Below are 22,608 nucleotides of genomic sequence, written 5' to 3'. Positions count from 1 at the left end.
CACATTTCCTTCTCTCCTCCACTCCACTCCTCCCACGTCTTCCTGCCCGCTGCAGAGTGCACCAGAACAGTAGGGCAGTCATGGGTAAGCGGTTAGGGCGTCAGACTTGTAGCCCAAAAGTTGCCGGTTCAACTCCTGACCCGCCAGCTTGGTGGGGTCTCCCCCATCCTTCTCCATGACTGAGGTACCCTGAACATGGTACCGTCCCGCCGCACTGCTCTCTTCCGGGCGCCATTTGGGGCTGCCCCCTTGCACTTCCACACCTCTCAGTCTACACCTCCACACCTCTCCTTCACTCCACAGCACACTTCCTCCTCTCCACTGCACTCCTCCCACATCTTCCTGCCCACTGCCAAGTGCACAAGTACAGGCCCTCTTATCACGGTACTGCCCCTGCACACCTCCACGCCTCTCCTCCTCCACTCATCTCCACACCTCTCCTGCGTTCCCCTCCACACATCTCTTCCACTCCCTTCCTCCCACATTTTCCTGCTCTCCTCTTCTCTGTACTGTGGCCATAGAGAACTATCAGACTCTGACCTTATCACTGCAGATTAGACTCTTCTGAGGGTTCCATGAACTTTCTTGTGTAGGTTGTGCTGTTAGGCTTTCATCAGAGGGATTATTTGGTTGTTTATCGTGGCTTGTTGCTTGGACAAAGCTCAAACAGTACAAACTACAGAAAGAACTTTTTTAAGAATACCATTGATGGCCCTACCGTGGCGTGGCTGATATGGTAGGGCACACGTTTACCGCTCAGCCGACCAGGGTTCGATTCCCGGTCCGGGTCCTTTGCCGATCCTTCCCCACCTCTCTCTCCCAGCTCACTTCCTTTCTCTCCTTCACTAAAAAAAAGAATACAATTGACATAGTAGTGTGATAGCTTACCGTTGTGTTTTAATGGACCAGACACATTATATTAGAGGTATTTTTTACACTGGACTCCAGTGTATTGTAGCAAGGGGTATGCTTCTAGATAATGTTCTTATTTAAAAAAAAAAAAAAAAACCCAGCTTTTTCACTGTGCAGAATGAGTTATGAGTTAATTTTGAATGCACTGATCGCTTCTAAAAAAATGCTCAATAGGTTTCGCAATGTATTGTGGCCAACATTTTCAGGTAGTTACCTTCTTTCTTTCCTGTCTTTCTGTGCCTTGCAGCGGAGAGCTTGTGCAGAAAGCAGAACCACCAGTGCGATCCCACCCGTGCCGTCTGCAGAGATGACAATGGCGCCCCCCACTGCGAGTGCCGAGAAGGCTTCTACAAACACAGCGAGCAGGACAAGACGTGCCTTGGTAAGGGCTGCCTGCTCTTTCCCAATTACATTCATATATAATGAGAAAACGTGTAAAAATATCAATACATTAATTTATAAATAAAAATATATAAATACACAAAAAGTTACATAATATGTATTACACATGTTTCGTAACTGAAACCTTGATTAGATTTTTGTTTCATTTTGAAAATTCGATTCATTTGTTTTGATGATACTTAAATTCATTCACTCATGCTTGCTGTGAGTGATTGGGAACCCTGTGGGGCCTATTTATTTGGTCCTGCCGATTGTCATTTATGCTGTTTCATATTTCCATTCAGCTTGTGGTGATGGCTATCAGCTGAAGAATGGCGTTTGTGTGAAGTGAGTATGTCTTTCATGTATCATCTTGTCTTGTATTACTTTGAGTCTTTTTTAAATGTGTGTCTGCTATGAGTATTGACAACTAAACAGCTTTTTATGTTTATTGTAGTTGTACATTTGGATTTGGAGGATTCAACTGCACCAATTGTAAGTACTAATGTTCTTTACTTTTGTTTAACCCATTGACACTTAAGGCACCTGCAAAAAAGGGTGCTGAATGCCGGAGCCTTTTTTAGGAAAGCTGCTCTCAGCCTATAAAAACCTATATATCTCAGCTTCTGAAGCACATAAAAATATGCACTGAATTGCATTTAAACGCTAAGACCCTCATCTTTCATTAGAATGTGTTCATTCATCTCAAACAAACAGAGATTTTTAATAAAGTTGTCTCAAATGTCATGAGCCAGAATGTTGCGTAATGCAGCTCCAGGCGTCAGGGCCAATGTTGCGCAACGCAACATCAGGCATCAATGGGTTAACCCATTGTGTCCTGGAGCGACATATACGCTGCATTCAGGTTCTTGAGATTTGAGGCTTTTTATTCAAAAAGTGGGTATGTTAGGGCTGACTGAACACATTCTAATGCAAGATGAGGGTCCTAGCTTTTAAATGCAACGTATTTCATGTTTTTATGTGCTTCGTAGCCTAAGATAATTAGGTTTCAGTAGGCAGAGGGCACCTTTTCCCAAAAAGGGCTTAGACTAAAATGGGTTAAAACAGCTGGCGTTAAACCAAAGAATCCCAACCAATGAAATTACCACAATGAAAGAATATTTTGTGCAATGATTTTATAAATATCAATCCTTTATAAACATTCAACTTTTCAATACAAAGTCGATTGTATGAATCTAATCAGACATTCTCATTGCCTTCTTGTCTCTTTCGTTCATGTGTGTATATGTCTGTGTGTGTGTGTGTGTGTGTGTGTGTGTGTGTGTGTGTGTGTGTGTGTGTGTGTGTGTGTGTGTGTGTGTGTGTGTGTGTGTGTGTGTGTGTGTGTGTGTGTGTGAATGTGTGTGTGTCTTTCTGTGTTTAGTCTACAAGCTGATTGCCATTGTGGTGGCTCCCGCTGTTGGAGGTCTCCTCCTGATTTTGACCATCGCTCTCATCGTCACATGCTGCAAGTAAGTGCCAGTCCTCAATCATCACACTGGGGGCAGACACAAAAGGGTCAGTTGGGAAGTGGGAAGGAGGGGGCCCAGAATTGGATCATCATTATAGTGTATTTGGTGTGGGGCCCTTTCATATTTCTTTGTCCCGGGCTCAACCAAAGCTGTCAGCGGCCCTGCACTCAGCTATTCTAGTTCGTCAGTAATCAAGGAAGCTGACAGGGAGCACAAAGGGGTCAGTTGTCTTGGGCCCAGGGAGAGAGGTGGCCCAAAAGTGGGCCCCCATTACATTGTATGCATATAGAGGGGGGGTCCTTTGTGGTGAATTGTGCCAGGCCAAGCCAAAGTTGTCAGCAGTCCTGCCAGCAAACACACAGGCAGTCATTATCATTAAGTCTTCACCAGCCTACTGCACTCCAAACGCAAGACAATGGCATAATCTGTATTTTTCATCTTTGTTTTTAGATGTGCAAAAACAAGATAAGAGTGAAAAAGTCCACTTCAACATGATTTTTTTTGCCCCCACTTGTTTCGGGTAAAAAAAAAAAAAAAAACCTTCTTGTCATTTTGTTGCCCTGTTCCCAGGTCAGATATTTTTTGGATGTGCGAGCTTTAATCTACTTCGTCAGAAGGACAAAAACAACATGAACAAATTCCTTTTCTCACACGTCAATGCATGCCTGCTGTGGCGTAATGTGTCTTCTATATTATTATTTTTTTGTTTATGTTTCAGGAAGGACAAAAACGACATCAACAAAATCATTTTCAAGAGTGGAGACATGCAGATGTCCCCGTACGCCGACTTCCCCAAGAGCAACCGTGTGTCCATGGAGTGGGGCCGCGAGACCATAGAGATGCAGGAGAACGGCAGCACCAAGAACCTCCTGCAGATGACCGACATCTATTACTCGGTACGAACAGCACCAGAGCCATAGTATACACACTGACATGTACAGGCTGGAGGACACTGCAGCTTAGTTTTTAGGTTTTTATCATCTATTACTCTGTACGAACAGAGGCGTATCTTGTCACCAGGCTAGGGAGGCAGGCAGCTGCTTGGGGCCACTATATGGTGAAAAACAGCTCAACTTTAAACTATAATGCAGCAATTTTTTTACGAATGTTCATTTTTTGGAGGTTTTGCTTGGGGCCCCCACTGACTCTAGAAACGCCTGTGGGTACGAAGAGCACCAGAGCCATACTGCCCTACAATTTCAGAACGCAGTATAATTCAAAATGGCAAACTGAGAAAAAAGGCTATAAAATTTCCTTTCTGGCCACGCAACTGTGTTGGAGGTAAAGTGGTGATGACACTTCCATATAATACTTTTTTATGGTGGAAATTTATGCACACAAGAAAAAAGCAAAAAAACCAACATTTTCATTGCTTTTTAGCTGAAAAATCATTATACTGCGTTCTGTTGTGGTATTACTGTCTACACCAAAACCACGGTGTCAATGGAGAAGTGCAGTATAATGCGCATTATACTGCGTTCTTGGCTAGTACGACGTAACCTCCTAATATCAAAAAGCGCAGTATAATCAGTTTTTATCGTTTTTTTCTGAAACGGGACCAAGTTGGACCAAAAAAATTTAACACAAGAAAAAGAAGGTATTTTAAAGCCAATTTCCGGTCTAAACCCATTTTCGACCATTTTCAAGATACTGCGTTCTGATATTGTAGGGCAGCATAGTATATACATTGAAATGTACAGGCTGGAGGACACTGCAGCTTAGCTTTTAGGTTTTTATCATGTGCAAACACCTGACTAATGTCTCGTAGGACTTTGAAGGTGTAGCAACACCGAAACGTTATTCGGGTGTTTGCATATCATAAGAACCTAAAAACTAAGCTGCAGTGTGCTCCAGCCTCTCCTTTTCAGTGATGTTTTGTCCCACGGTGATGCACCGGCGGGCTGAGGGATGATGTGTAGAGTCCCAATTCTACTGAGCCATATATAATCTTTAGTAGACATGTACAGTATGACTGTGTGTGTGTGTGTGTGTGTGTGTGTGTGTGTGTGTGTGTGTGTGTGTGTGTGTGTGTGTGTGTGTGTGTGTGTGTGTGTGTGTGTGTGTGTGTGTGTGTGTTATAGTGTGACCTTATTCTGACTGATTTGACAATAGTGCGCTGCTTTCACCTTTTCAAAAATGTCCTGCTTTTCTTTCTCTCGCATGTAAACACATGAACACAAGCCTCTCGTGCACACAAGACTCCCTTTGCTTTGCATATGCATATCATGTTTAAGTTGATGTTAAGGGCAGCATCCACTCATGGCAGCGTTGTGAATTTGTTTTTGGTTTGTACTGCAGCCGGCGTTGCGTAACTCGGACCTGGAGCGGAACGGCCTCTACCCCTTCTCCGGCCTGCCCGGCTCGCGCCACTCCTGCATCTACCCGGCGCAGTGGAACCCCTCCTTCATCTGCGACGACTCTCGCCGGCGGGACTACTTCTGAGCAGTCCTGGCTGCGCCATCTCACGGAACCCGTTTCTCAATAGCGTCGTTGCTAACCAGTTAGCAACTTGCGTCGGTAGCCAATTGGGGAATTGTATTGAAACCGACTAAGTTGCTAATAGTAGTTAGCTAGCATTGGAACTGTCTGAGAAACGCACACCCAACCAACGTCGGGGTGTGTTGGCTGTTGAGACCCTAAGGGGTTACGTTAGCGGCAACAGAGTGCTTTGAGGTGCCAAGGTTTTTTTTAAAAAAGGACACAAGCAAGTCTTTCTGTCAAGGATGACTTATCAAAGTTGATGCTGATATTTAAAAAAAAAAAAAAAAAAAAAATTCTGACCACTGCACGTCAGGCAATGTGAAACACAAAACTGGCTGGAATTGTATTATTATTATTATTATTATTATTATTATTATTATTATTTACCTGTGGAGAGGATGTTGGACATGAGGAGTGGTCGGCGCTTCCATGTTTTGTTGGTGTCAATCCGTATGAACTGGTGCCTTGTTTTCTTCGACAAAAGACTGTGAAAATAATGTGGCATGGACTGGCCACAGGAGTATTGTGCAAACAGCTGTTCAGTATTAGCAAACCCAGGTTTGCATCAAGACCCCAGAAACTGTAGTATATTCCTGAAGCCATAAATCTAACTGGTATTTATATTACTGTTGAGGGACACAAATCATTTAATGTAGTGGTGTGTGTGTGTGTGTGTGTGTGTGTGTGTGTGTGTGTGTGTGTGTGTGTGTGTGTGTGTGTGTGTGTGTGTGTGTGTGTGTGTGTGTGTGTGTGTGTGTGTGTGTGTGTGTGTGTGTGTATATGTGTGTTTGTGTGCATGTGTTTGTGTGTGTGTGTACGCTCGTGTGTGTGTGTGTGTGTACGTTCGTGTGTGTGTGTGTTGATTTGTGGATGCGTAGCAGTTCTCTTGAGTGATGGAAAATATTTGTAGCCATTTTTGATTCATGTATTTGACTGTGGAATATGTTGACCTGGAGGATGTCAGATCAGATTTCATAAGAGCAGATTAAGAAAACAAATGAGTACCATAATCCCTTACTCATGAAAATGTCATATGAAGTTTGGAAAAGCTAACGTCTACCAGGTGGGCCCTGACATTTGCATACAGTATGTGAGACTGCTGCGGGACTGTTTGTCGTCGTACTTCAAAGCTTAATACGTTGACAGTTGCAATATTTCCATCTAAGAATGTACGTGTATGTATTGTCACCTTATCAAGTGTGTGTGTGTGTGTGTGTGTGTGTGTGTGTGTGTGTGTGTGTGTGTGTGTGTGTGTGTGTGTGTGTGTGTGTGTGTGTGTGTGTGTGTGTGTGTGTGAGAGAGAGATATGCAATGTTTCTTTCATCATGAGCCTGCTATTTTGTCTGAGAAATCCTTTATTCTGATGTCTGTGTGCTGGGGATACTCTGGCGTTTTAGTCAGACTTGTATATTTAAAGAATAAAACACAAAATGTTTCCACCATTGTGTTCAATAGCTTACTGTATGTACAGTGTTTCTCAAAGTGGGGCGCAAGCCCCCCTGGGGGGGCACGGAGGCATCGCAGGGGGGGCGTGTGACATCTGATTTTTTTTTCTCTCCAATAAGCAATACCAACATCATATTATAAATTGTCATAACTTTGAATAGCATAGGAAATGAACATGCGTCCCTCTTTTTATCTCACCAGTCACCTTTCATTTGATTCTGTGCATAGCAGCGATCTTAAAATCAGTCTGCGCGAGTACTGCTGTCGCTTGGGGGGGCTCGGAAGCATTCAGATCCTCTGAAGGGGGAATGATGGGAAAAGTTTGAGAACCACTGCTGTATGTACAATATAGGTTACACTCGGAAGGGGAGTATCAATATTGAAATATGATAGGAGGACTTACTAGGATGTACTTGTGTTGTTTTTGCATAGCCCCAAAATGAAGACAGAAATGCAAAATAGGCTACATCTTGTATCACCAAGAAATGTGGCACAGAAATGGCCAGGATTTGTGACAATGTCTCTGAAGGGGTTCTTAGGGGGATGCCAACCCAAGAGTTGATCATAACCCTGAATGAGCTGAGACACAGTGGAGTGGATTCTCAATGGGGAATGGAATGAGTGAACTGTCCTACAAAGTGCTGTTGTTGAAGGGGCAGGGGAAGGGCCAGTGAAGTTAAAGTCCATATGCCTCTGTGAATAGATGTGATTTAAGGTGCTTCTTGAACGTAGCCAGTGTGGGGGCCTGGCGTATGTTGGGAGGTAGACTGTTCCAGAGCGTGGGGGCAGCAACTGGTTAGTCTGGTTAGGTGTCTTTTACTACACCCAGATCGTATCACCCCAGAGTTGGTTTACCATTTGGTTGAAAAGGAACATCAAGTGGACTGTCTACATCGTGTTGACCTTGGACAAGCTGCTGTTCCTCACTGACTTGATTGTTTATTATCTTCCTTTTTTGCTTTTAACAGTCATTCGCACAATGGCACTTTAGTGAACTCAAATACAACAGAATCCTTGACAACGTTGTACGTGTTTTCAGACGTCTTGTACTTTTCTCCAGTCTCATATATTCTCCTGAGCAGCCTTGTCATGATATCTACCAGTTTGTCTACCGTGCGTTACCTGAAGCGCCACATGAAGAACATGGAGTCAACCAGAAGCCCCTTCACCACCACCGTGAGAAGCCAACTCAGAGTCACCAGGATGTGCACCATGCAAGGTCTCCTCAACATACTTTGGTCTATAATGTTCCTACTGCCACATTTATTTGCAAATATTCAACCTTATATTGATGATTTCACCTTTGATACTTTTGTGTCTGTGTATAGTTTAGGGACGGCCATACATTTATGTGTAGGACAGGCTCTATTCAGGACGAAGACTATTGGCTTGTGGCTCAAAGTGTCCAGACTGTGTCAGCAGGGGATCTAAAAAGGGTTCTCGTTTTTGTGAAAAAAATAAAAAATAAATATCTACAGTGCATGTGAGAGTATCGGTAACACTTCCAAATAAGGGGCCATAATTAACAGTAAAGTAGTTATAACCTAATACTTAAGTAAGGGTTAATAATCATTACTTAATGCCACATTAGACACATATTAATTGTTATTAATGGATTAGCAAGCAGTTACTTAACTATTAGATAACTATTACCTTGTGTTACAAGTTAATAGCATATTATTATTTAACTAATAGATAAGTAAGGGCACAGTTAATTGTGAAGTAGCTATCAGGTCATACTTAACTAAGGACCAAAATTAACACTTACTTAATACAAAAGTAAGGCATAACTAATGGTTAATTAATACTTAAATATTGAGTTTTGGGACCCTTATATTAGAGTTGGCTGAGGATAACTAATGGTTAATTAATAGATAGATATTGTTGTTTGGGACCCTTATATTAGAGTTGGCTGCGGATAACTAATGGTTAATTAATCGATAGATATTGGTGTTTGGGACCCTTATAATAGAGTTGGCTGAGCATACCTAATAGTTAATTAATTAATCTACTGTGACATCTAGTTTTCACTCGTTCAAATCACTGTAATAGTTGCAACAGGAGCGATTATATAGCAAGGATTGGACGTACACTTCTCAATGATGGTGGGGTGATGAGATGTAATTTTTTCATGTACCATTCACTAATTTTAATGGTAAAAACCCTACAATAAATGCAGAACATTATGAAGAGTAATAGTTTTGAAGCAAAACTAAACCATTCCTTTGTGATAATTAAGTTAATGTTTGAGAATATTAGCTCTAAGAAGTGCAGTGCATGATGGGTACGCAATCTACAGACAACAATATTTCGGTATTATTTAATCATTAGATTAGGTACAGTTAATAGTTAAGTAGCTATTAGGTCATACTTAACTAAGGACCTTAATTAACACTTACTTAATACAAAAGCAAGGCATATCTAATTATTAAATAATACCGAAATATTGTTGTCTGTAGATTGCGTACCCATCATGCACTGCTCTTCTTGGAGCTAATATTCTCAAACTTTAACCTAATTATCACAGAGGAATGGTTTAGTCTCGCTTCAAAACTATTACTCTTCATAATGTTCTGCATTTATTGCAGGGTTTTTACCATTAAAACTAATAAGTGGTACATGAAAAAATTACATCTCATCACCCCACCATCATTGAGAAGTGTACGTCTAATCCTTGCTATATAATGGCTCCTGTTGCCACTATTACAGTGATTTGAACGACTGAAAACTAGATGTCACAGTAGATTAGTTAATTAACTATTAGGTATGCTCAGCCAACTCTATTATAAGGGTCCCAAACACCAATATCTATCGATTAATTAACCATTAGTTATCCGCAGCCAACTCTAATATAAGGGTCCCAAACAACAATATCTATCTATTAATTAACCATTAGTTATCCTCAGCCAACTCTAATATAAGGGTCCCAAAACTCAATATTTAAGTATTAATTAACCATTAGTTATGCCTTACTTTTGTATTATGTAAGTGTTAATTTTGGTCCTTAGTTAAGTATGACCTGATAGCTACTTAACTATTAACTGTGCCCTTACTTATCTATTAGATAAATAATAATATGCTATTAACTTGTAACACAAGGTAATAGTTAGCTAATAGTTAAGTAACTGCTTACTAATGTTCAACATATGCGTTAATAACAATTAATATGTGTCTAATGTGCCATTAAGTAATGATTATTAACCCTTACTTAAGTATTAGGTTGTAGCTACTTTACTGTTAATTATGGCCCCTTATTTGGAAGTGTTACCAGAGTATCAATCTATTAGTTATGGTTAACAAGGAAGAGCCTTTGTATTGTCTAGTAGTTTATTTTCAAAATGATGCTGCCCATTTCTCAAATGGTACATTTTACATGTATAATATATGTGTACCACCACCATACATTTGTAAGTATTTGTAAGACTTTCACACTTTTCCATTTACACTTTTCATACATGTGTACTGTATATAATATGGATCTAGTCCATGTCAGTCATTTTGAAATACCACTCATATACATCATTGGCTGTAAAACACAATCTACTTTGGTCAGACCAGTAAGTCTTACTTTGTGAATGGATTGAAAATGAACAACTAAAATTACCTTTTATAAGGTTTTCATAAATGCCTGCTATGTTAGTTACTCCAGTCTGATAGCGATTTAGTCAAGAGGTTCCCAAACTTAACCATCACAAGGCCCTCCATATACCAGCCACACTATTTTTTTCTGTGCAACACCTTTCACAACCATAGTCTATGTTTGTGTGCCAGTGCACCATTAGATATGTAAAATGACGAAAAGAGGAGTAATGTTCAATGATGCACTAGATAGACCATAATGTAATTCTTAATTCATTGGAATATAATTGTTTTGCTTATTTTTGGTTATATTGATGTAGGCCTACAGTACATTAAACATTCAATCATCTTTTTTGTTTTGCTATACTTTCTCTTCCAACTTGCCGTGGACTCCTAGCACTCCTTCGCGGCCCCACAGGGGTCCCTGACCCCCACTTTGAAAACCGCTGATTTAGTCAACAAGCCAATGGTGAGTGGACTGTAAAACATTTTGGGTTTTAGGCCTACTAAGGTTGGGTTAACCATATATGGCTATGATGGGAAGTACGCACAACGGCACACTCCCTAATGCCGGCGTGGGTATTAAAATACAGACTTCCTTTGGCATGCCACTTCTGCATTCCACATGCCACTAAATCATCTAACCCCTACTGGATTTTCGTCAGTGCCAGGAACAGAACATTTGAATGAAAAATTATTTGCTTAAGCATATTCTGTCCCTGGCACTGGAGTAAATCATACACCCAGATTGGTTGCAATTAGGACAGGCTCAGAACAAAAATAGTAATGCTGCTTTGCAATTGCTGAACCTTTATTTTGATAAGTTGCTGTCCTTTTGTCTTCCATGTTTATGACAGGTGTGGTATGAAGGTCTCACGAAACAGTCATGAATCCTTCATCCAAAGTGTAAAACAGCTGCTATGAATATGTTATGCATATTAAGTATAACCATTTTATTTAATACCTTCTCTGGCCACCATCCTACATACTGTAGGTACCTTTAAGGTTTAGGTTGAGGGTTGAGATTTAACCTGAGACTGTGTGAATCGTACTCCAACTTATGAGGGCATGAGCAAAAAATAACAGCCGACAGGCTGAACAACTAGATGTTTTTTTGTTTTTTCGAAAACTGCCCTGTTAAAATTCATCAAAATGGGCCCTGCCGTGGCCAACCGGTAGGGCACTTGCCTGCCATGTGGCTGACCCAGGTTCGATGCCCGGCCCGGGTCCTTTGCAGACCCCTCCCCATCTCTCTCCCAATTCGCTTCCTGTCTACCTCTCACACTGTCCTTTTCAATAAAGTTTAAAAAAAGGACAAAAACAAAAACTTATCAAAAGGATATTAAGGATATTAAAATAATAAACTATATTTCAAGCGTCTGAATCTGCCAATGAAGTAAGCATTTTTCTCTGTAAGGATTCCTGAAAGCTTGAAAGCCTAATTTTAGATGGCACTTACATTAATTTCCCCAAAACAAACCAACTTCACTTTAAAAAAAAAAAAAATATATATACATTTTTAAATTTCACATGACAAATCAGTAATTTTGAATTTTTCAAATGTACGCAAGATATTTAAATGCAGTTGACATCCTTCAGTGATGAATTATTGTGAGGAGTAATATGAGGTTTAGAGGTTTTAGCTGAATTAAATTTGTTTTCACAGCTTATATGTTACAGGTAGTGACAATAGAGTGTGTGTGTGTGTGTGTGTGTGTGTGTGTGTGTGTGTGTGTGTGTGTGTGTGTGTGTGTGTGTGTGTGTGTGTGTGTGTGTGTGTGTGTGTGTGTGTGTGTGTGTGTGTGTGTGTGTGTGTGTTATGCAAAGCTGCTAAGTGAAGACAAATGCAAAACTGGCTGCAGCTTATTTCACCTGCTTTTCATGACAAATTCTTGCACAGAAATGAGAGAAAATGTCACAGATTACTTGAGGGGATTCCAACCCAGCAGTTGTTCATATCAGACTTGGCAGAAACATAGTGGATTGGCAATGGGAACTCTGATTCCTGAACTTTCCTACAAAGTGCTGAACGGATCCATGTCCATCAGCAACCTATTTGCCTACTGTCTCTTTATCCTCTGCTTTACTTTCTGGCAAGATGGAGCAAAACCTCTCAAGCAACCCGTGAAATTCCTGCTGGTGTCTTTTTTGTCACTCATGGCTATTCTTCAGATTGCCATTCTTTCCTCTGTTTTCCACATGGATGGGCGCTTTATATGGGAGATTCTTCAGATTTTCCTCATGGAGTGCTGCTTGTCTACAGCGGTGTGGTTAGGTGTCTTCTACTACACACAGATCGTACCACCTCAGAGTTGGTTTACCATTTGGTTGAAGAAGAACATCAAGTGGATTGTCTACATTGTGTTGACTTTGGACAAGCTGCTGTTCCTCACAGACTTGATTGTTTATTATCTTCCTTTTGCTTTTAACAGTTATTCGTACAATGGCACTTTAGTGAACTCAAATACAACAGAACCCTTGGCATCGTTGTACGTGTGTTCAAAAGTCTTTTACGTTTCTCGAGTGCTGTATATTCTCCTGAGCAGCATTTTGAAGTTGTCAGCCAGCGTTGCCACCGTGCGTTACCTGAGGCGCCACATGAAGAACATGGAGTCAACCAGAAGCCCCTTCACCACCACCGTGAGAAGCCAACTCAGAGTCACCAGGATGTGCACCGTGCAAGGCATCCTCAACATACTTGTCGCTAAAATTTTCCTGCTGCTGCATTTGGTTGCGAATATTGGACTGTATATTGATAATAGCATATTTGTTACTGCTCTGTCTGTGTATAGTTTAGGGACGGCCATAAATTACTGCGTTGGACAGCCTCTATTCAGGACAAAGACTGTTGACTTGTGGCTCAAAGTGGCCAAACTGCTTCGGCTGAAGGAGAGTGAAGGAGACATAGCATCTCACATTCAATGAAAACCATCTGAAATTTGTCATATTTACTACATATCTTCCCCTGTCTGTGAGAGCATTGTCAGCTTCAAAATGATCTTGTATACTGTATACGCTTTCATGTTTTTGTAAATATCTATGATAGTAGTTTCTGCTTTATTCCATTTGTCTATAGCATTGTTTTAGCCCAGTGTTTCTCAAACTTTTTCAAACCGAGGACCACATTGTCCCCCAAAAATCTTCAGTGACCATCTGTTAACTGAATTAACAGTTGAGGGGTGGTAATTTTATTTGACACTGCTCATTTTGATGCACATCACTTACTTTTTCTTCACATTACAACTTATTGTGATGAAAATGTGACTTCAGCTATGTTTAGCTCTGTAATAATGTGTAGGTAAAATTCCTGCCACTTCTCTACGCAGAGAAACTCATGACAAAGTTATGAGAATCATGTGACTCAAACTGATGATGATTGAGACGAAGGTCATCAATAATCATTAGTAAAAGAGTTACTTCCCCTCTGACCACCAAATGGCTGGCCCAGGGTCCCTGCCATGTTGTTCTCAGGCCTCCTCCTTTAGGAGGCACTGTGACCAAAGCCCCACCCACAATCACCTGGTCAACACCTAAGGGTCTCCCAAGGGCCTTTGTTCCTCACTCTAGTTTTGACCGCGGGACGGAAGAGACGTATAGAGCAACTTGCGCAATTTTGGACAAAGTATTGTTTGATATTTGGCCGAATAACAAACATAGACTGCTGAGTTCATCTTACACACACTTTGCAAAGAATTCCTCACTTCAAGTCTAAGGTCTTGCCTGGTCATATCTTAAGACTTTCATCCGGACACTGTGAACTAAAGGCGAGTTCACTGCGAGAAACTATCCACGCACGCCTCCGTGGAACAAACTTCTTGCATTTGGGATTCAACCGAAGAATCTCGAAGCCGCAACAACAAAGACTTTTGCAGCCCCAAACTCTCGAGGACGAGAGAAACGTGGACTGCAATCCCCATTTCCAGACGGACGTACCGCGCCTTTGGAAACTGGACCCTCCTCTTCATCTCACACAGTAGGCACTGGGCATAGCTTATGTACTGAGATAGATGTGTTTTTGAACTATGACTTGAGTTATTTTTCATGTGCACATGTTTATTTGCATTTCTCCTGCTTCTCTGTCTATCCTTCCTCTTAGCTTAGGTTCCCCTCTGCTAACCCATTCTGTATTACTGGCTACTAAGCCTAGCGACCCCGCTTGTGGCGTTCGCACGGAATAGTTCAAGTATTGATTTAACCATCAGTATTCTGAGCTCTCCGAGGACCGTCATAGCGCGGCCGTTTCGCTGACTAGTCCAGCAATACACGCGCTGCGCCCCTTTGTTGTAACGGGCCATAACAAAGCCCTAGGTTAGCAACGCAACGCTAACCATTTGTTTACACAGACACGCATAGCTACTAGAGTTCCATCTCTCTTTCCCTTCTCTCTCTATCTCTCTCCCTCTCTCTCGTTCTTTCACTCTCTCCCTGTCGAAATACTTGATTCTCAGAACCCTCCGAGCATTTCGGTACTCTTTTATACACTTTGAGTGCATAATCTGTAGTAAACTATTCTCTGAATAACCAACTCTGCTCGGAACGCTCTGCAAGTTAGCCATTAGCCAAGTTGGGCTTGCAGCTCCTACACAAGCACGCTGAAACCCCACTTCCTGTAGTTTTACAACTCCCAATGGCTGCGTAGACGGCAACGTCTCCTACTTGTTATTTCTTTTATTTCGTTTTCTTTCTCTCCCTGTTCTACTCGGACTTGTTATCGTTAATTCCAGAACCCCTTTGATACATTCGCGCGTCCACTAAGGGACTTGAAGCGTCTGAAACCACACGGTTTACTTGCTACATAGCTGCTAGCTATCCCTATTGTTCACGGTTCTGATGCTAACGTTAACCTAGCCGAGAGGACGCCATTGTTGCCCAGCAACAGACACGCACATACAGTAATCAGTGCGAGTTCCTCCCACTGACTACTACTCTCTCATCCCCTTCCATTTCTCTCTCCATTCCACAAGGAATTGTGTGCATTTATTACAGAAACCTAGACATTGTTGTAGACCCTTTGGGCCCTGCCTAATCGACATTAGGCCTTTGCTAAGCAGCTACTTATCAGTAGCCTTTCCATTGTCCATGCTTTCTGTAGCTAATGCTAGCTTAGTCAACCACACACACACGTGGTAGCCTAGCAACCAGACCCCTGCTACACACACACACACACACACACACACACACACAGGCTGAAAGCCTGTCCCCCTCTTCTTTCTTTTCCCCTCTTTTATTTTCTTTCTTGTTTTATATTATTGTGCCTTATTTTTTGTTATTATTCCATTTAACCGACTTTGAATGTAATGCATTTTATTAGATTACCTAGTAGTTAATAAAAGTAAATCATTTGATTGCATTTTGTTGTCCTTGTTACTTTGTACACCCAACCAACCTATTATTAGAACTTTGCCTTCAGATCAACTTTTGTGCTTGTGTACCCCAGCTGATCACAGAGAATAGGCCTTACTGTTCACTGTGAACCGCTGAGTAACCCCAGTACAAAACTTATTATTAATTCTGTGTTTAGCAATTTATTGTTGAATATTGTGATTGATAATCCAAGGATTTTATGAGACGGTCCTTGGTCAAGGATTTTATGAGACGGTCCTTAAATTACATTTTAATTAATTTGTTTATTAATATTAATTAATTCATAATTAATTAAATTCCCAAACGAGATTTTACCTTCAATTCCTGGTATAGCCGCATGAGGAGTAAATCCCCATGCAGTTTTCCATACATTAACGCAACTCAATTACATTACGTGGTGCGGTCCGTGTAAGAATTCCGATTCTTACGCGACTACCCCTACAAATGTAATAAATGTTGCCTACTTCTATCTTGTCTTGGAAAAGTAATCCCCTCGCTGACCACCTGCGCTCTGTCACGGACCACCAGTGGTCCCTGGACCACACTTAGAGAATTTAGCCAACTATCCAATGGCATTTGTTCTGTGAAGCATATGGGCTAAAAATCCCACATGGCTATCATGACAATACATGCAAGGACACAATTCTCAACAGACAATTCAAATCTAGGAGAATGCTCTGTCGGGCCTGCACAAGGCCTCTGCGCAACTCCACAATTGATACGCAAGAGTGGAAAGGGATCAGGGGAGCGTTTCTCGAAACCTAAGTTGCTAACTGGTTTCCCTTTTGTAAATATGGAGATTATTGGATGACCCAGAACTGATATTGTTGCTGTCACTGTTTGCTGTTATCTCAGTAAAGTTGACTAAGAGGTCATCCCCCCATGCCATGTGGTGGCTCAAACCCCTGGGGTGTCACTGGCCCTAGCAAGACAAAGGACACTTTTGGAGTGGGGGGTTGCAGTATATAATATCAATTCAGAGATTCATCTGGGAGTCTCATTCCATCTCTGAAGGGGCTCCAATCTCTGTCTTTTTCTCTCCCTCCCTCCCTCTCCCTCTCTCCCTCTCCCTTCTCTCCCTTTCTCTCTCTCTGTCTATCTATCTTGGGTAAACTGTATTTGATTTCACTGTATCCTATGTAACCTACAGTAGCCTTGAGTTAAATGTAATGTTACCTTGCAGTTGATAATTAAATTGTCATATACATTCATTCACTTGCATCTCCTCATCTGTATCATGCCATTTGCCTTTCCTGTGTCTTAATGCCCACTCCTGGCCGTCGTTGGTTAGGAATAAAGTGGAGGGAAAAGTTATATACTTTTACACTTTCGAGAAACAGGGTCCTGATTTGCAGCATACGCAAGGCTATAAACAAGTGGCATATAGCCATTTCTGGGAGATCCAAGACCTTGCCTTCAAATACAACTATGAAAGCTAAATGTTACACAATAAACCATTTCTTCTCTCTTTCTCTGGTTTTCTATGGAAGATGAAACTTCATTCCATCTGCGTTACATTCGTTTTGTTCTTACTGTATGTGGATATACGTAGACTTCTGTCATGATGGTTCGTTTTCAACAGGACTCTGTCTATTCAGTGACTTCAATTAGATTGATATGGAAAACCTGGATTGACAATTTGATCATACGAATATGTACTGCTGCATGTTGTAGGCCTATGTGCAGACATTTACATTTGTGCGTGCGTGCGTGTATGTATCACTTCACACTCTGTTCTACTGATAATGAGAGGAAGGAGATTCAGTGACACTTAATTGGGTATAGCAATAGCAATTAGAATATATGTAGCACATTATCATACACGACAGTAATACAATGTGCTAAAAAGAAAAGAAAGAGGAGTAGAAAAAAATATATTGTAGAAAGCGCTGTAGATAGCAGATAACTATCACCAAAGGCAGAAGAAAATAAAGTTGTCTGTCTTTTTTAAAGCATGATACTGTTGATATTTTTGTATACACAGTGATATGATCAAATAGTTGCCTCAAGCATTAACAGAGAGCAACACCCCATTATTGGTTTGGGAGTCACTTCTCAGGGGTGGTGTACTTGTGGGACAATTTTAACCCTATGAAACCTGAACCATGAAAGCAATGAGAGAAAATTCTAATTTTTTGGAATTTGCTTCAATATTGGTCCCTTATAAGAAATGTAAAAAAAAAAATTCAAAATTTTGTTAAGGTCACTGAGATATTTAATGCATCATATATGATGCATCAGGCTTTTAATGAATGAAAATTCCAATTTCATGACCATTGAAAAATGACTTTTAATGCATTTACAACTTTTTTTTAATTTAAAAAAGTTGTCAGACAATTTAATTTGAGGATTATCTTTAAATATTTAGTGAGATCCTGCCATTTTTTAAAGCCTATCCTTGTTTTAGCAGGACCATATTTTACATTTCCCACAGCCTGGTTGGGTATTTTTTTTAAATCTATGTAAAAACATAGCTGATCGAATGCTCAACAACCTATTTATGAGTGTAATATAGATCATTATTCATTTTTGATGTGTAATTTGAATATATGGGTCCATTACTACAATTGGACCATTTCTCCATTCACTTCAATGCATTTTTTACGAGATCATAATTTCAACATTTTGCATTGCATTTTCAAAATCGCAAGTAAAACCTGTTTCTTAAGGCAATATCTTTCTCTTGAAGTAAAACAACTTGTGTGTTTTGTTAAACGATCGTCGTGGTATGCTTTGTAAGTTTCCCTATGGAGCAAATGCATTGATGGCTGACTTCCTGCCACCGCCGGATGGTGCTTATATGTCTCATCAGTTTTAGCACGATCTCTCTCCAACACGGTGTAAAAATATAAACTCTTCCTTGCTTAATTGCACAAAGCAAGTGTTCAAATTAAAGGATGTAGAGTTATATTTCGGAAATTTGTACACAAACCTTATGCAATTTGACGAAATCTCAGCCTCGGTCAGGGAAACCGCTTCTACCCCATTTTCCTGTTTTTCGCCGAGCTGTGGTCAACTTGTTGTCGACCGCTGCTCTCTTGTGGCGGTTTCCGTGTACTGCAGGACGTTTGGAAATGACACGCAGGATGTTTTTCAGATCGATTTTTTTGTGTGTCAGCGTGGAGAGGGCTTTGAATTTGATGAGACATATATGATGCATCCGGCGCGATAGGGTTAAGGCCTGATAGTGATGAGGGGTGGTGTAGGCAGGGGTGAAAGTAATTTTCGGGTCTTACCAGTGCTGCTAGCGACCCGCAAACAAACAGTAAACAAACATAATAAACATGTGCATTACAGATCTACATCGCTGCATGACTATTTTGGAGGACTTAAAAGTAAAATGACCTTTTGTTTTCCAAATAGGGTTTTTGGGCAGCATTAACCTCATTCTCTTACCGGAACTACGCACCTGCTGTAAATATCACCGGTGCTGCGCACCTGTGCGCACCCGTCTACTTTCACCCCTGGGTGTAGAACAATATTAGGGCCTGATAGTGATGAGGTGTTTTGAAGACTGTTATATTTTATAGCAGGCCTATTGCCATTCTAAATATCTTTATCTGTCAATGTTTGTAACATTGGGCCCACGATTTCTGCGCAGAAGAGGCTACGACCACCTGAACTTCCTTCCAGTGGGCTCTTAGCCGTTTAAAGGCTGTCAGTGTGAACTCACACTTCCACCTGGTGGATTTGGTGTGCCAATGACCGGTGTTCCGTCTACCTGCAGTAATGCTACCTAACCTGCAGGATAACATACCAAAATACTGTCTGAAGTGTATATCAAAACACATACTTGAGGTATTGTACCTTATTTAGCAGTGGTTTCTATTTGGTGTGTGCGTGCATGCGTGTTCCACTGTCTTCTGATTAACCTAATTGTAGAGCATGATAGATTTTCCCTCTTAAATGAATTGATTCTACTTTAGTCACTCATAAACATAAACACACATGCCTGGCTAAACATCTTGGAGCACAGCCTTTCTTTTAGTTGCAACTTGACCTTATGGGCGAGGTAAAGATTAACGTCCACTTATGCGCCTGGTGATTCTGGAGGATTTCAGATCAGCTTTCATGAGGGCATGTTGAGAAAACAAATCAGTACCATTATCCCCTACTACTCATGAAAATGTCATTTGAATGTTGGAAAGGCTAATGTCTACCAGATGGGCCCTGCTATTTGCATATGAGAGACTTCTAGGGCTAAGTATGGTCTAATTAAAAAGCAAATGAACAATATGCCTTCTTAGCATGTTAGAATGCTAAGAATGCATCTCTCTCTCTCTCTCTCTGGGTCTGTCTGTCACATGGAATTTAGGCTACCGTATTTCTTTGCTCATGAGCCTGCTATTTTGTCTGAGAAATATTTTATTCTGATGTTTGTGTGCTGGGGTGGTATGGCATTCAAACGTGTATTTAAGTAATAAAACATGAAATGGTTTAACAATTTAGTTTAACAGCTTGCATGCTTCACATGTGGAAGGACGTGCAATAGTGAAATCTGACAGGAGGACTCAGATGCATTTTGTAAAACTGAGCAAAGACAGAAATGCAAAGCTGGCTACTAATGATTTCACCTGCTTTTCATAAGAAATCATAGCACAGATATAGGATAACTTATGGAAATTTCACTTCACTATTTAAGGGGAGAACCTAAAAGCACCCAAGCGTTCTTCACAGTAGAATTGGTCGAGACACTCTGCACTGGCCATGGCATTCGTCTACGTAGGCATAGATATGTACTACAAAGTGCTGAATGGATCCATGTCCATCAGCAACCTGTTTGCCTACTGTTTTTTTATCCTCTGTCTTTCTTTCTGGCAAGATGGAGCGAAACCTCTCAAGCAACCACTGAAGTTCCTGCTGGTGTCTTTTGTGACACTTATGGCTACTCTTCAGACTGCCATTCTTTCCTCTGTTTTCCACATTGGTGGACGATGGATTTGGTGGATTGTTGTGCTTTACCTCATAGAGTGCAGTTTGACTACAGTAGTGTGGTTAGGTGTCTTGTACTACACCCAGATCGTACCACCTCAGAGTTGGTTTACCATTTGGTTGAAAAAGAACATCAAGAGGATTGTCTACATTGTGTTGACCTTGGACAAGCTGCTGTTCCTCACAGATTTGGTTGTTCATAATTTTAGTATTTTTCATGACCTTTATTTGCACAACACAAATGGCTCTTCCATGAACTCAACAGAGTCCTTTGATTACTCATTGTTTGTGAGTTCAGATATCTTATACTATTCTCGAATCTCATACATTCTGCTGAGCAGCATTGTGATGATAGCCGCCAGCGTTGCCACGGTGCGTTACCTGAAGCGCCACATGAAGAACATGGAGTCAACCAGAAGCCCCTTCACCACCACCGTGAGAAGCCAACTCAGAGTCACCAGGATGTGCACCGTGCAAGGAATCCTCAACATGCTTTTCTCCACATTTTTCCTACTGGCACATTTTTGGCGTCTTCATTATTCCATCTTTGTTATTGCCGTGTCTGTGTATAGTTTTGGAACAGCAATACATTTCTTTATTGGACAGCCTGTATTCAGAATGAAGACTCTTCATTTGTGGCTCAAAGTGTCCAAATTCTTTCAGCTGAAGGACGGTTGAAAATGCATAGACTCAAATTTATTGGAAAAAACTTAATTTTCATTTTCACTAATCTCTCAACAAGTTCTTCTTTACTCATGACTGTGTTACATTAATGTTACACAGGTGAAATTTTTTTGCTAGCTTGGTCTATTTGTCTTGGAAGATGCAAATCAAAACGTTTGTGTTTTATTTAGGCTATAATTTCTATAAATTGTTATTTTTGTTGATAGACTTCTCTTTGGTTTTGTTGTACTTCTGTATAAGGACATCTTCTTTTACATATTCTTTTTACTTCTTTTCTTGACTTCTGTATAAGGACATCTTATGATTTATTGTCAACATAACCCTTTTCGCTGTGCGAATTTGATTAAATTGATTAAATTGTTATGGAAGACTTGCATTGAAAATGTGATCATATGAGTATTCACTACCAATATGTGTCATAATTTTAAATTAATTATTTAAGTTGAAGAACAAATCATTTACAGAGAAACGTACATAGTACATACAGTATTTACAATCTCTCCAGAGTGTCTCCAGAGTGTCTCATGTATTTGTGAGGATTGCTTTTCATTCAAGTAATCTTTGATTTTTTTCTGATCTTGAAGAGGTTTTCCTCATCACAAGGTGCTTTTTCAGTTCTGGGTGATGTATAGCAAGCTAGGAGCTACAGTATACTTCTCTACACCCCTGCTGCCTTCAACACTTGACATAGAGGTCAAAGGTCAAAGTATCAGAGAGAGAAATTGCCAAATGAAGCATTAATCTCCTTAATTGTTAAAAGAGATAAAGAGCCTGATGATCCAGCTAGCTATAGACCAATCAGTCTTATTAATGTGAATTGTAAAATCTTGACAAAAGTACTGGCAAACAGATTAGAGAATCTGGTAACACTTTCTATGAAGCCCATATCTATAGCGCATTATGAGCGCATTTATAACAAATTATAATGCACATTATAATTACTTACAAAGCATTACGACTACACTGATGATATTTCATGATGCTTTATGTTAACAGTAATACATAACCATGAATGTAGCCTATAATACTAAATCCAAGGGTATTATGAGTGCTCATGACAGGATATAAACTACAGGCTGCATGGTGGGGCTTACAGTACATTATGATGCATTATAGATGTGCACTATACAGTGCATTATAGATGCATCCATATGAACTTCACTTTACTTAGAGCACACATTGACGACTTATGATCTCACATGAAACATTATAGCATCATATGAGCCCTTATGACAGTTTATCATCCAGGTCTGTACATAGAGGGGTTTAGGTACTCATAATGTACTATAAGCCCCATCAGGAAGCCTGTAGTTTATAGCCAGTCATGAACACTCATGACACCCTTGGATTTATAAAG

The 22,608-nt window shown here is 40.6% G+C and overlaps 1 protein-coding gene across 1 annotated transcript in view; it reads left to right on the top strand.

Moving 5' to 3' along the window:
- Nucleotides 1-5,938, top strand: part of heg1 (heart development protein with EGF-like domains 1) — a 19,266-nt gene extending 13,328 nt beyond the window's left edge. The window contains exons 8-13 of the mRNA XM_063213433.1: nucleotides 1,160-1,294; nucleotides 1,599-1,641; nucleotides 1,751-1,788; nucleotides 2,678-2,765; nucleotides 3,484-3,661; nucleotides 5,064-5,938. Of these exons, the coding sequence (XP_063069503.1) occupies nucleotides 1,160-1,294; nucleotides 1,599-1,641; nucleotides 1,751-1,788; nucleotides 2,678-2,765; nucleotides 3,484-3,661; nucleotides 5,064-5,207 (626 nt within the window). The 3' untranslated portion in view covers nucleotides 5,208-5,938. The remainder of the gene's footprint in view (nucleotides 1-1,159; nucleotides 1,295-1,598; nucleotides 1,642-1,750; nucleotides 1,789-2,677; nucleotides 2,766-3,483; nucleotides 3,662-5,063) is intronic.
- The last annotated feature ends 16,670 nt before the right edge of the window (nucleotides 5,939-22,608 follow it).

This window comes from Engraulis encrasicolus, chromosome 13 (genome assembly GCF_034702125.1).
Source record: "Engraulis encrasicolus isolate BLACKSEA-1 chromosome 13, IST_EnEncr_1.0, whole genome shotgun sequence".
Taxonomy (NCBI): domain Eukaryota; kingdom Metazoa; phylum Chordata; class Actinopteri; order Clupeiformes; family Engraulidae; genus Engraulis; species Engraulis encrasicolus.
Note: the sequence above shows the minus strand (reverse complement) of the source record. Positions and strands in the feature narration are given on the sequence as shown.